At 38.5% G+C, this 15839-nt stretch overlaps 1 protein-coding gene across 1 annotated transcript in view; it reads left to right on the forward strand.

The window, feature by feature from the left end:
- Positions 1-14451: 14451 nt before the first annotated feature.
- Positions 14452-15839, forward strand: part of LOC148020021 (uncharacterized) — a 38016-nt gene continuing 36628 nt past the window's right edge. Inside the window, exon 1 of the mRNA XM_087700292.1 lies at positions 14452-15385. Coding sequence (XP_087556418.1) covers positions 14577-15385 — 809 coding nt within the window. The 5' untranslated portion in view covers positions 14452-14576. The remainder of the gene's footprint in view (positions 15386-15839) is intronic.

The raw sequence follows: 15839 nt of genomic DNA on the forward strand, positions 1-15839 counted from the left end.
ACTAGAGTATCAGGGTGCAAGACACAAAACATTTGATCCATATCTTACTACCTTTATGAGAGTTTTCATAAATGATTTTTGTGTGTTTGGCAAGAAAGGAGACCACCTGCAGCATCATAGGCTAATTTTTGAAAGATGCCATCAATTTGGAATGTCTCTTAACCCATTTAAATAAATTTCTACTACAAAAAGAGGGGTTCTTTTAGGCCATATTATCTCTTAGGAAGGTATGGCTATTGACCCAAGGAAAATTCAGGCAATCCAAAAGGTTGTTGTGCCTACAATAGTTCAAGAAGTGATGAGCTTTATGGGGCAAGTGAAATGGCATAGTAGGTATCTTCAGTATTTAGCTCATACTTGTGCTCCACTCACTTTGCTCACTAAGAAGGGAGTTCAGTTTGTATGGAGGCATGATCAAGATAAATCTTTTGGTGTATTAAAGAATATGCTTGTAGTGGCACCAATTTTACCTCTACAGTGGAACATTCCATTTCATGTATTTGTTGATGCATCTAACATTGTAGTGGGTGCAGCCCTGATGAAGGAAAGAGTTGCATGATTGTTTAGACCTCTCTACTATGTAAGTAGAAGGCTTACAACAATGAGAAGAATTACATATTGACTAAGAGAGAAGCCCTTGGAATGATATTTGCATTACAGAAGTTTAGACATTATTTACTAGGGAATCAAGCTTTATTGTACCTCACCACAACTTACAAGAAGATTGGCAAGGTGGATGCTTCTTTTGCAAGAGTTTGAGTATAAAATAGTGCATACACCAAGCAAATATCATGCAAAAGCTAATTTCTTGAGTAGGATTGAATCAAAAAACCATGTTCAAGGGGTAAATGATCAGTTGCCTTATGGAGAGTTATTCGGTGTCCAGGTACATCAATTCAATTCTTTCTATGATCAAATGCTAAATTTTCTACTTGATGGAGTGTTGCCTCCTATAGAATTGTCAAGAGATCACCATAGAAGGTTGGCATTGTAGAGTAGACACTTTTAGGTTATCATGGGAGTGCTTTATAAAAGGGGCATTGACAATGTGTTGAGATGTGTAACTATTGAAGAACAGCCCGTTGTACTACATGAGGCACATGATGGGACTGATAGTAGGCAGTCATTTCTCTAGTGAGATTACAGGAAAGAAGATTCTTCGAGCTAATTTATGGTGGCCAACGGTGCTTAAAGATGCTCATCAATATGCAAAGGAGTGCATTATTTGTATGGGGGAAGGTCAACCTCAGCCTAAAGATAAGATGTAGGATCATCTAATTTTGCCTCTAAAGCATTTCCAAAAATGGGTATTGATTTTGTGGGACCTAATCCAATAGCCCATCAGAGTAAAAATTAATACATTTTGGTATGTAGGGACTACTGCACTAAGTGGGTTGAAGCCAATGCCTTGTGGGATAATAAGACAACAAGTGTAGCACAATTTCTCTATTCCAATATAATGACTCAATTTGGCTTTCCCCTATAGAGTTGGTAAGTGACCGTGGTAAGCATTTTCTAAATGAAGTGATTAAGGAGCTAACTTCTAAACATATGATTTTGCACAAGAAATCAATACCTTACCACCCTCAAGCAAATGGGTAGGCCAAGAGTTCCAGCAAGATCTTGCTGCGGATTGTTAAGAAGATAGTCATTGATAATCCTATGGATTGGGACACTAAATTAGATTTAGCATTATGGTCTTTTCGCATAAGATATAAGTTGCCAATAGGTTTGATTCCATTCAAGTTCGTTTATGGACTTGAAGCAATGGTCCCAATGGAATTTTTAGTTCCTAGCTTGAGAGTGGTAGTAACTCATAGATTATGGCATGAGGTTTCAGTGCATGATAGGTTATAGCAATTGATGCAACTTGAAGAGGATCGGATTATAGCTCATTACCTTTCAACAATGGTGTAGTTAATAAGCATGGGTCAACCAACACATTAAAAAGAATATATTTAGGGAAGGAAATCTTGTCATGGTATATAATTTGAAGCTCGACAAGCACCCAGGAAAGGTGAAGTTGCGGTATACAAGTCTATAGTATGAGGTTGTCAAAGATGTGGGCCAATGAACTTTTGTTTTGACTACATTGTAGGGTGAGATAATTAAGCCAGAAATAAATGGATTCAAACTGAGGAGATTAGTACAATCAGATTATATTGAGTCAACTCAAGAAGTTCACAGAAAGTCGACAGTTGTAGTTAATTTTGTTTAGCCTTCCGCAGTGTTTCTTGATATAGCATGCAATGGGTTTTTGCTTGATACGACTGCCTGTAAATTTTTGAGTCTTATGCTTGTTTATAGGTTTGCATGGGCTAATTCTTTACATGGAGCACCACTCTATTACTCTAAAATAGTGGCTAAAGTTTTATATTTCAAATAATTTTTGGTTTTCATGAGGAAGCTACTCCAATCTTGACTTTGTTGTATGAGGTGTGGGATATTTTGGAATTGTTTGCAATCCTGTTGCAAGCATTATGGAACTTCATGAAGTGGTGGTATTATCCAAAGCTAAGGCTTGGTCGTGGGAACTTTGCTTATGGTGGATATATATTTAATGGTTTTTTACAATCTATCATGACATGGGAGAATATGGTCATAGCATTGGTGGAGTATGGTCATACCACTAACCATGAATTTGTGGATGATGGGACATTGAAGAAACTTATTTTAACTAAAGCTATCTTACTACTAGAACTGTACGAAGTCATCAAATTTCAATTGGATGAAGCCCAACTGAGGGGACAAAAGAAACATGTCAAAGTCACTGAGAGTACTTTGCGTAATCAGTATGTAACACCTCCTCTTTTTTGGGAGTTTCACTTAGTGTGAAGTTGGAAAAGGGAAAAATATAGCAAAAAGGGCACAATACTTCCTGGCGCATGCATTTGAAGAAGCACACAATCAGTGGTACCATAGCTCGATTCATCATCTTTATCTTTCTTCGTATTCTCCATCTCTCTTGCAACTTGATTGTGAGCACATCATTGTTGGAGCCAACATGGTGAAGACTCGGCAAAAGAAGGTGCAAAAACTACCTATCAAGAGGGAGCAACAGCAACAACCAAGACAAGTTCATGATGAAGAAGAGGAGTGGACTAATAGTCCTCTTAAAATTACTCCTTCTAGGGCAAAAGGAGACCACACCAAAAGCATCGACAACCCTATCTAGTGATAAAGATGGTGAGTTGGCAACACCTATGATAGATTGTATTATTTTTATGGATACATCAGAACCTAGCACTAGAGGCTAGCTGATGCAAATTGGATTATTGTCTTTTTTTGAAATACCTTGGGAATCATGGAGTAATAATGTGCATGCAAAGCACTAGCAGCTTGCTATCCTTAGGGAAAGTGGTAAATTTGGGGGGAAGTTGGAGATTACCCCTTCTCTTTTGTCTCAAGTTTTTTCTCTTGATCGTAATGATCACCCTAAACATTGGAGATGCACAGATGAGGTTATGCAACAGGAGTTTGGGAATGCTATAGGTGCAAGAAATCAGTATGTCTTAAGGCATGATAACCCCAAGAGAAGGTTCTTCATTAAATGGTTTATGGAAAGGTTTCTTATATTTATTAAGATAGATACAATCACTAAAGATACATTCGGAATCCTTTGGTATGCCAAAAATGTAGCTATCCCTAATTGGCTAGGTACTCTTCATGACAAGCTTATGCAAGAAGTACATGTACCCACACTGTTAGAAAGCAATAGTAGAAGAGCCAAATTGGATCGATGTTAGCAACTTTATATGCTCATTTATAGGTGGTATATCCAACTATTCGTTCATCTCTTTGGGACTCACAAAAGGGGGGATAAGCATAATGCATTCAAAAAGTAAAAGTTAGTAGATGGCATTCTTGTGGATCTTTATGAAGGGATTTGACTCACTCTAATGCTTTATTGGATGGCGAAAATGGTCAAGGCAAAGAATTTGTTGCTCCATTCTATATGGGTTATTCTTTACATGATGTATCTAATGTTGATGTGGGAAGTGCTATGCCTTTGTATTTTTCTCAATGGTTGAATGATGATGTTAAGCATGATGTGGTTCATGAAGATGTGGTCATAACAGGTACGCAAAAGAAAGTATGATTTTCTAAGGTGAAAATGGAGACTATGTCAAGCAATCTGAATGTATGCAATAGGGAAATAGTATGTCTTATGATAGTAAGTATCGGTATCAAGTTATGTTCCTCATAACCTTGAGGAAGCATGTTGACTTGTGTCTGGAATTGCATAGGTTTATTATTGACATGAATGCTTATGGTGCTGTCAAATTGGATGTTGTTTCAGTATTTGCACAAATAGTTGTCATGTATGAAGTCCAAGAGGGATGCTATGTTCATTGAGATGAATAAAATGAAGGAGTTGCATGCTAGTGAAGTGGATGCTTTGAGGAGACAAATTGATGATTATAGTGATATGTTGCCTAAGTGTAAGATATCATTGGCTTCTTTCAAGGAGTGGACATCCACTACGTAGGCAAAATTTTAGAGTGAGCTTGATTTAGTGGCTCAAGAGAAGGCCAAACTCAAAGCTCAGAGGATTCTTCTAGATGCTCGATTAGGACCTTTGCTTAAGGTTGAGAAGTAGTTATTGAATGACATGGAAGTTGAATTGGATGGTTCTGTGTTTATACAGCAGGATTTGGCTACTATGAGGACTACATTGATTAGGATTGTGCATGATTAATGGGTTTCTATTGCAGGGCGAATGTCTCAGGTTATTTCTCGGCCTTATGTAGTGTTGCAGTAGTCATTTGTTCTTGAAAATGTGGAAGCATTGATTCATGAATAGGATATGCTCAAGGAGAAGCTTGATGGGATGCAGGTTGAGTCTGATAAACTTTTGGGCATGATTACTAGGTTGCAATGTGTTAAGAAGATTGATCATGTTGAAAATAAGTATTTGGATGTTGATGTTGTCAAGGTTGATATCAATGATATATTGCATGATATCAATAAATATGTAAAGATCAGGGAGCTTACAGTTGACAGGATTCATGACATGAATGTTTTGCCTCTTGTATCTCATGAGCAGCATGCATAGGAGCAGTTTATCATTGACTCTCATGATGCTCATGAGTCTCACAGCTCATGAGACACTCTCTTGTTCCATTGTCTGATTTTGTTCCTTTTTTCCATCATACTTACTATGTATGCCTTTATTTTGTCTTGACTATTTTTTGAGTGGATTATACAAGTATAGTAGAGGGCTATAAGTATCCTACTAGAGATGCTTTGCTTATCATTTCTCTTTATGTCTTACTTCATGGTGCAAGGCTATGAGTAAGGCATAATTTTTCTCATTTGATATATCAAACTATTTTTAGATAAGGCATTTGACACCATGGTTCATGCAAGGATTCGAGTCATGGCTATGCCAACCATCCACCGAGTTGCGACACAAGTGTTAGCCATGGATTCACACTTCATACAATATGTTTGATCTTCGCATGGTTAGTACCTTAGCCATATTAGTTCTATTTGTGGGGCAATCCCTAAATGCCTCATGAAGCTATGGTTATGTTGGTAGTTTTTCAGTGTGGCATGAAGAGGCAACTGGTATCATTCTAGTGTCATTCTCGTTTTTGGATCATCTCTGATATTCATGACCTATGTATGGTGGATTCTTATTATGATATATCAAATCTGATAGTTGGCTCCATCAATCATTATGTCTCTACTCTATTTTTAGTATGTTCTTGTATTCTATTTCTGATTCTCTGAGTATTAGTGATGAAGTATGTGTTCTCGTATTTTTGTGTGATTATATTTGAGTTTCCTATGAGTTGCCTAATACGGAGTATTTTTTGTATGAGGCATCATCTATCCTATTATGCATTATGTATAGATTAGGATAGCAACAAGATCGATTAATTAGATGTGTGGTAGAAGCAACTACCTCAGCCCAAAAGTATTGTAGTAACCCTACCGCTTGTGAATCGTTCTATTCATGCGCTCAAGCATGCCATTCTGGGGTGGGGTATATGGGGTGGTCAATTGACACTTAATATCCTCTCATCATAAAACTACTCAAAGGCTTTAGATACATACTTGCCCCCATTATCAGATCATAGGCATTTCAGCCCATACCCAAAGTGGTTCTCAAACAAAAGCAAGTCAATACTGAAATGTAGCCAATACTTCCAATTTTTACTTCATGGGGGGTATGCCTAGATCTTGTGTGAGTAATCATCAAGGAAAGTAATGAAATAACTCGCACCACCTAAAGACTTGTAGAGCATAGGTCCACAAATGTCAGAATGAACAAGAGCCAGAGGCTCACCCATGTGTATAATGCCAGACTTCTTATGTGAACTACGGGTGTGTCTTCCATAAAGACAATGATCACAAGAATCAAAACACTTATAGTTAAGGGGCGAAAGATACTGCAAACCAGTAAGCATTTTCATTCCCTTTAGGGACATGTGCCCAAGGAGACAATGCTATAATAAAAAATATGGTACTACAAGCCATTGCCAAAACATGGTTGCTAGACCCAAATACAAGTAAGAAATGAAAAGTGCCAAACTTGACACCTCGTGCCAAGACAAGATTCCCACTGGTAAGCTTCCATGAGGAATCACCAAAAGAGATAGCATAACTTGCATCATCCAACTATCCACCTAAAAGTAGGCTTTTAGTCAAAGTTGAAACATGGTATATATTATGTAAAGTAAACATACTACATGAAGAAAATTGTCGATGAATATTCCCAATACCAACAATATCCAATGCCAAGTCATTACCCAATTTGATAGACCCTGTCATGTTGCAGTAGGAGTAAAACCACTCTTGATGAGGGGTGACATGAAATGAAGCCTTGAATCAGGTAGCCAACATTGAGCATAGATAAAGGAGGCATCAATCAACTGCAAAACATCAAGAGAAGATGCTGCAAGTATGTAGTTATCATCGAAATCAATCTGCCGCACGACATTGATCTCTTCAATCTTAACACTAGACTTGCTAGGGGCAACGTTGCGATTATCATTCTTTTATTGGGCTTTATCCTTTCCCTTTTCATTATGCTTACCATCACACATTTTATGGCACTATGGTTGAGTATGACCCTGCTTCCCACAATAGTGAAAAGTTAATGTAGACTTATGGCTACATGACTTATTATGAGACTATCCACGTGACTGAGAATTACATATAGCACTTCACTCCCACACATAGAGTTCATTGCACCTCAAAGCTAGTGTTGTGTTCTTGCTTTCTTAGGATAAAGAAAAGGATGCATGGTTAGTTAGAACGAAGTGTTGAGAAGACAAGGTGAGAGATTACCATCAAAGAAAGTTATATATGCTAGAAGAATAGAAGTTTGTCTACTAATGTCTCGACTATTGAGTGTTTAGCCCAACACTAGTAGTTGAATTAGGAATAGTAGCTAACACTAGAAATCAAGTAAATTTTCTTACAATTACTATGTAAATTGAGAAGTACAATGCACGGGACGATCCATATAGCTTCGTAGAGCAATTTAGATAATTGTATGAGACCAGGAACCTCCAAGACTTGAACAAACAAGCACAAGATTTTGGAATGTATATAGGAAGAGAAGGGAAGAGCATGGCTTACCAACCTACTAGATGATGTCCAATGCAACAATTTTGATGTGCTTAACATCTCTTTATTAAGAGATTCTTGGAAATAGGGTATGTAGATAATTTGATAGTCAAACTCACGAATGTGAGCTAGAAGGAAAGTAAGGAATCCGTGACCATATCACCCATGTTCAAGGTCGCTACAAGAGGATCCTAGTCTTTACGAGAGGATCCTAACAGTGGCTAAACAACCCACACAAAAAACTATTTCCATGGTGTTTATTAACGAGATCAGAAACAAATAATTGTGCAAAGAACTAACTACAATTCAAGTTTGCAAAGAATCATATTGACCAAGGTTTTGAAGAAGCAATATGTGTTGATTACTTACTAAAGAAAGAAACACTATAGCTATTCATGCAATAAGTGTCATTTCCATGCACAATGAAAGATCCACTATTTGTGGACATGCAAGACAAAGGAAAAGGCACAGACCTCACTCAAGAAATAGTAAGTCTTAAGTTAGAGCTTGCAAATATTCCAGATGCATTGAAGCAACCCATGAGACCACACATACAATGCATTCATTGTCATAGTAGCCTTAAGTTAGAGCTTGCAAATATTCCAGATGCATTGAAGCAACCCATGAGACCACACATACAATGCATTCATTGTCATAGCAGCCATCTTTTGGCAAAATATATTGATCCCTGACCACACACTTGTAGAAATTGTGGAAGGTACACACACAATGTCATGCACTATTAGCTACCTAAGAGATTGCTCTCTCCACAATGTTATACACAACCATTCTATTAGATGAATAGACTACTCAACTATGGAAGGGGAGCTCCATTGGCATTGCCAACATCCAACAAGAAAAGTCCCATAGCACCTAGGGCGATAGAAATACCTAAACCCATTGCCACTCATCCACCTAGAAATGCACCCATGCACTTCATGAGAGAGCCGTTAGATATCCATACATGACCAAGAGTGCCGATCATACATATGATCAAAGAGCATTCCTAGATGGCATTTCGAAGCATATGCTTACTATCGATTGTTTATGATAGCAAAGAACCTTCTAATGGCTAAGCAAAATGAGTTGTAATCAATCTCTAGAGTTTCCCCAATAATCAATACATAATCCCAACATTAAAACCTGAGTGAATAAGCATCAATGAGACATAAACATTCAAACGCTTATTGTCCCAAATTATAAACAACATGCTTGTTCACAAATGAAAATCAATAGTTGATGATCTCTTCCATAAATGATATCCCAAGATAGAGTCAAAAGTGTTAGGAGCAATGTCCAATAGTTGAATAAGAAGTAGGAGGAGTGTTGAAGAGTAGAACAACATCCTAAAAATGCATTGAAAATTGCGAGCTACTATCTTAAAGCTTATCTTGTTGTTGTTAACTCTCTTATCACTTGACATTAGATTGAAGGAACTCCAGGAGTTAGGAAACAAGCTAGAGAATGTGGTGAGCATATGTTTACCTCAGACAATTGAATAAATGGCAAGCTAGGTTGAAGCTTTCTTTCCTAGGCTGAAGTGGAATGGTTGAAGCTCCTCAAATGCCCACTTTGATATCAGTTGAAAGGGTGAGAAAGTGTGAAAGAGAAAGAGAAGAGCAGCACAAGTGGAAGCAAGAGTAAGAGCTATAGAGGTTTGATCTCAAGAGAGCAAGACCGGTATGTGGGAACTCCAACAGTCACAATGTGCGAGCTACTATCTTGAAGCTTATCTTGTTGTTGTTAACTCTCTTATCACTTGACATTAGATTGAAGGAGCTCCAGGAGTTAGGAAACAAGCTAGAGAATGTGGTGAGCATATGTTTACCTTAGACAATTGAATAAATGGCAAGCTAGGTTGAAGCTTTCTTTCCTAGGCTGAAGTGGAATGGTTGAGGCTCCTCAAATGCCCACTTTGATATCAGTTGAAAGGGTGAGAAAGTGTGAAAGAGAAAGAGAAGAGCAGCACAAGTGGAAGCAAGAGTAAGAGCTATAGAGGTTTGATCTCAAGAGAGCAAGACCGGTATGTGGGAACTCCAACAGTCACAATGTGCAACCTACCTTCCCTTTTGTATTCTAGCATAGTAAAGAATAAAGAATAAAGATGATGGTGATGGGTGGCCACCACCTACAATGTACAAGTGCATGAAAATTAAGTGCAAAGTAAATATAGGTGGCTAGGCACATGCCGCCTTTTAACCCCCAATACTTTTTTTTCCTCTCTAAGAGGCTTTTTTCCCTTGGCCTTGTATATATGCATATTCACTTTACGATATGCTCTCTCATGCTTCCTCTTCTTTAAACTATGTATGTGCACTTCTACAATCCTAAGTCCACCAAAGATTAGTATGTAAAGTGCTTTACATGATACTTCATAAGGTTAAAATGAGTAATGTAGAGTCCTCTCAATATAATAATTATCAATAAGGTGCATATATATTTGCAAATGCAAATGATGAGTGTATGTTTTGAATGTCAAGTGTTTTTTGGGAAGACATAAAACGTGAAGAGTTTGATTTTTCATTGACATAGATATTATATCAAAATAGGTATAACAAAGGTAATGGAGGAAGTGTTATAAGCTTTTAGCTTATATGTATGCATGTGAGTGTTTTGTATAGATACAAAGAGAGTAAACTAATTTGAAAAGAGCTTTGTGTACATTACAATTTGTGAGAATTCTGTGCATGTTTAAGAAGAACATGCCTTCTTTACATGAATCATGATGTTCAAAATGTGTTATAGTATGTTGATACTAAGGTAGACATGCTAGTGAGAATATTGTCATTAATGAGGTTTATGCTGATAAATTTTTTTGCTTGCTCAAATTCAAATTTCTTTCTATTGATTAATCACTTGATTATAAGAGGAGGCATATTGTTTGTTTCAAAAGGCCCCAAATATTGCAAATTAAGATATCAAATATTGGACTCAAGATATGTCTATCTTGTAGAATTTATGAATATTTGGGAACTTTATGATGAAATGAGAAGTCTCAATAGCTAACTCGGCTTGTGGAGAGAGAGAGAGAGAGAGAGAGAGAGAGAGAGAGAGAGAGAGAGAGAGAGAGAGAGAGAGAGAGAGAGAGAGAGAGAGAGAGAGAGAGAGAGAGAGAGAGAGAGAGAGAGAGAGAGAGAGAGAGAGGGGGAGAGAGGGGGAGAGAGGGGGAGAGAGGGGGAGAGAGAGAGAGAGGGAGAGAGAGGAGAGAGAGAGAGAGAGAGAGAGAGAGAGAGAGAGAGAGAGAGAGAGAGAGAGAGAGAGAGAGAGAGAGAGAGAGAGAGAGAGAGAGATCCATATTGTTGATGGCGCCATATTAGAAGAAGAGAGAGGGATGCTTTCATGACCACTTGTTACATTAAAAATTTGTTACCAATACAATTTTCTTTCTTTCTTTCTTTTTAAAATGATTTCTCTGTTGTCAAGAAAAAATATTATGGCCTTTTTCCAATAAAAAGTAGTTTATTAATATTATATTTGCCCAAAAAGTGATATTGTAGGCATAGCCTTAAGCCTTGAAAGGGGGGGGGGGGGGGGGGGGGGCATTTCTATGACGAAGAGATATGTATATCTAATAGATAGCTACCCCACTTCATCCATTAGATCTTAGCTTTTAGGTAGTCATCTAAATAATTTGGTGTTATTGAAGTTCTTGATGAATCTCAAGGTCATTATTGCTTTGGTCATGTTCTACATCTTAATGAGTCTTTGATGAGTATTCCCATGTCATTAAAAAAGGGCTACTCTCATTTAGATTCCTACGTTTCTATTTGGACCCATGCCTTAATGCACCACCAAAGTGGTTTGGCCTCCGTGCATTCCCTAAAAGAGGTGGGGGATTGATTCCTCCACTTTGCACAAAAGGGGAGAAAGGGAATTATTTGGTGTTATTGAAGTTATTGATGAATCTCAAAGTCATTGCTTTGATCATGTTCCACATTTTGATGAGTCTTTGCTGAGTGTTCCCATGTCATTAAAAAATCCTTGTTTTATTGAGATTTCACCTTTGCTATTTAGACCCATGCCTTGATCCACCACCAAAGTGCTTTGGCCTCCATGCATTCCCTAAAAGAGGTGGGGGATTGATTCCTCCACTTTGCTACAAAAGGGGCAAAAGGGGGTACCTCCATTATCTTCTCTATTCTATCTTTGGTTGGGATCTTGTTCATCACAACCTTCCACACGAAGAATTTGAGCTTTTCTATAGGCAATGTGTTGTTCTCCTCTATCCAAAACCTAGTGTGAAGTGGCTTCTTTCTCTGATGTTCTATCATTTATTGTACGTGAGCCTTGTCTTTCATAAAGAAACATTCCCTAATCTTACAACTCAATCTTTCCAAGTCTTGTAGTCCCATATCTTCTTATTGTTCATGTTGAGAGATACTTACTATGGTGCAATGCACATATCCTAAAAGAGATTGATGAGTCACCTTTACTCCTTGAGAGGACTTCCTCAAGCCAAGTTGCTTCATTTGGAGTTGATTGCTCTTGCTCTATATAGTCACAATTCCGAAATCCTCCTCCTTTTTTGTCTATTATGATTAGATTCCACAAAACGGAGTCCCATTTGTTTCCTTTGATTGGTCATTCCAAATGTTCTAAAACAAAATTTTTGTATAGTTCTAGAAGTCTTATTGAACTTAGAATCTATAACTACTAAAATGGCTACTATTGTGAGCATTATTTTATTTACCACTAGCTTCTCTCCAAATGAAAGTGGGAGAGTGTACATGCTAACCTCAATGTCTATGTTTACCTTAGCTAGAGTCTACTCTTTGCTTTAGGGAAAACTTCAACGCTTAATGGGTACCCCGAGTATTTGAAAACCTATCAATGTGGGATATGTTTAAAGCTTTATTATTTTGGATAATTCATTAGCTCCATAACTCCTCTACAACTCTACCACCAAGAGTAGTATGGCAAGGATCTATTAATGAAGTGATTTGTAGTAGTAACTATCTCAGCCCAAAATATATGTGGTAAGCTTGATTGACTTAAGTATAGTACAAACTCTTTCTTGAGAATGGTCCTATTCATGTGCTTTGCAACACCATTTTGGTGTGGGGTATAAGGGATGGTCAACTATTGCTTAATATTCCTCTCATCACAAAATGCTCAAAAGTACACAAAACATATTCACTCCCATTGTCAAATATTAAGTATTTCAATCTACACCCAACCATAACAAGAAAGTACTAAAAAGTAGGTAAAACCTCTAACTTCTACTTTATGGGATAGGCATAGACTTTATGGAAATAATAATCATGAATATATCAAAATACTTAGCACCACCCTGACATGGCATGGAACCACAAACATTTGAATGAACAAGAACCAAAGGTTCATCCATGTACATAGAACTAGACTTTTTATGCGTGTCACAAGTTTGCATGACATGTAAACAATGATCAAATAAATCAAAACATGAAAAATCCAAGGGCATGAGATATTGTAAATGAGTTAAGACATTTATTCATTTGAGGGACGGATGTCCAAGATGGCAATGCTAGAGAGATACATGTAGAAGATGATCAGTCACAACCAAAACATAGTAGTGCTAGCTATAAGTTTGGAATAAAGATTGCCAGTCTTGACACCTCTAGCCAAAATGAGGTTGCTACAAGCGATTTTCCATACATAATCACCAATTGTCCAATAGAAATGAGGCTTTTAGTCAAAGTTAGCACATAGCGTACATCATGATAAACAAATGAAGTACCAACTGTCATAGGATGATAGATACAAAAACGAGCATGATGCAAGGTTAGATGAAAGGAAGCCTTGAATCATGCAACCAACACAAAGAGAAAAAGGATTGAGTATCAATCAACTAGACATCAAGTGAAGAAGCAGGCAAAATGTATTCATTAGAACTATACCTCAATGCATTTATCTCCTTAATCTTGATAGTAGACATTATGATGCGCGATCATCCAATGACTTAGTATTATCCCATACTTTTAACTTGCCTTGATCACATTTATCTTGGTGCATTTTATGGCATTGTAGTTGAATATAACCTTGTTGCTCACAATAATTACATTTAAGAGATGACTTTGGGCCATGGAATAGAAAGCGCAGAAACCACCAAGTACCAAACATAGTCAAACATTCAAAGGTGTCAAGTACATAGATGCGTACCATAGTGCTTAACAAGCATGTATCCACCAGTGACAGCCTACTGACAAGAATAACTAATGGGTATCCGAATCAAATGTAGATCAACTCATTGTGGGCAATGTTTGCAAAATGTTGTTCCATCTCATCTTAGAGTACCAAGGTGAGCAAGGCCAAAAGGCAAAAATCTAACACAACAATTGCATGGAGACCACACCCACGTAGGAATAATGAGAAAGGTATCGAAGGTCTTTGATGTTAATGGCCTTATAATTTACTCCATGAAGTTAGATTACATAAAGAAAGCTCTCTCATTTATTGACCCTACTAGCCCATCAGTACACCTTCGCTTTTGGAAAGGGCCAATAGGGGCAGTGAAGGATGAATCAATCCCCACTCCCCCTACCCTTATTGGGTGCATAACAAGCTTGTAATGGGGGCCATCTTATCCTCCATCCCCCCTAGCATCCTGGAATCTTGCATAAGAAGTTTTAGACAAATTCCCACTATAATTCCCACATTGTGGATGATGAGAACATCATAAGCTTCCACGAGGGAGGTATTGGATACCTAGGCCGGCAGCTTGCTTCCCTTGATCGTACCTAGCTCTCCAGCAAGAGCTGAGGATGTTGCCAAAACCTCCTCGTGCGACCTGGCCCTTATCTCATACGTATGTAGTGCACGTGAGCTCACATTTGAACCGAGGGCACGTGCCTATCAAGCTTACTAGAATCCTTCGAATTTGTGAATTAGAGATAGAGAGGAGGATGGTGCCAGCGAAGTAAGCAGATGGGGTTTAAGCTCTAGGGTTTAAGAGGGCTGTTCCTCCCTCTCTCCCCCCCTTACGGCGCCCTCTGCTGGTCGCTGGAAGTCCGCCCAGCATGGCTGCCTCTCAGATTTCGTGCGCTTGCTTCGCACACAGGAGGAGTATCAGGCTCTGCAGAGCCCTGCTCCACAGAGCCTCTCCCGCACTAGCAGTCCTGCCTAGAACCGTGTCCCTCCTCCTCCCATTCAATGCAGGAGTCCGCCTGGCACCTGTGCCTGTTGTCCAGCCCGTGCGTGCCTTCTGCGCAACAGACGCATCCTCCAGCCAGTCTTCGTCCTCCTCTGGCCTGTTCTCCCCCCGAAGCTCCCTTTCGCAGGAGGAGCTCGAGCTTCACGAAGAAATATCTAGACTGGAGATGCAGACAGATGCCTCGCTTAGGGCTGGAATGAACGCAGTGCCACAGCGAAATGGTAGCGAGCCCCCCGAGCCACCTTTGGCATCAATGTCACATGAGAAGATGTGGTCTTCATCATCAACATCTCATGAGGAGATGCCTCGAGCCATAGTAGCTAATCCAAAGGTCGCCATGATTGACAATGATGAAGATGATATGGCAGAAGATTTTTCTTCTGATGCAGACATACCGCCTGAATCGGCAAGCGAACCAGAGAGTGAATTGGATAACATTTCTGCATCTAGTGACAAGCCCAGCTGTCAGAGAGAGGTGTCTTCGGGGATTTCTGGTGATAAATGCCTGAATCATCCCTGGAAAGAATGGAATGCCTTCCTTGACATGCTCTACAAGAGGAATTATTTTAGTGGTTTGCCGAGGTCTGTGCTGGAAGAAAGTACATTTCTGGCAAGTCAGACTGCAATTAAACATGCCGTGATTGAGTTTAGCCGAGAGCGTGATGACATAATCAGGTGATTGCAAGGTTGGGTCATGTTCTTTTCCGCACAGCTACATGTACATTAGGTTTCTCTTTTAAACTGTTTTTTATTTCACAGATTTGTTTCAAGCTAATTAAAAGGTTTTACTGAGCTTATGTACTACTGTAACAATTTTGGTTACTGCCTACTTTCTTAAATGCAATGAAAGATGTAAAAGGCAGTTACTGTGGTGTGCCTTTACAACTTGGCTTAGATCATAGGTGATCTCCTTGAAACCTAAGGCTTCATACAATTTACCCTTTCTTGAAGGATTGCCAAAAGATCTTGGATACCTTGGTAGATGTCCTTTCTAGGCTATCAAGTACATATACCTTTTAAAACCTTGAAACTTTGAAACATCTATGTTTAACATGGGATATTGATATGAGGCTATATATAGTAAGGTGAACTTAGTAATGTTTTACATTTATCGACTTTTACTTACTCT

Source organism: Lygodium microphyllum, chromosome 19, assembly GCF_053477565.2.
Source record: "Lygodium microphyllum isolate KBCC chromosome 19, Lygodium_microphyllum_v1.1.10, whole genome shotgun sequence".
Classification (NCBI taxonomy): Eukaryota; Viridiplantae; Streptophyta; class Polypodiopsida; order Schizaeales; family Lygodiaceae; genus Lygodium; species Lygodium microphyllum.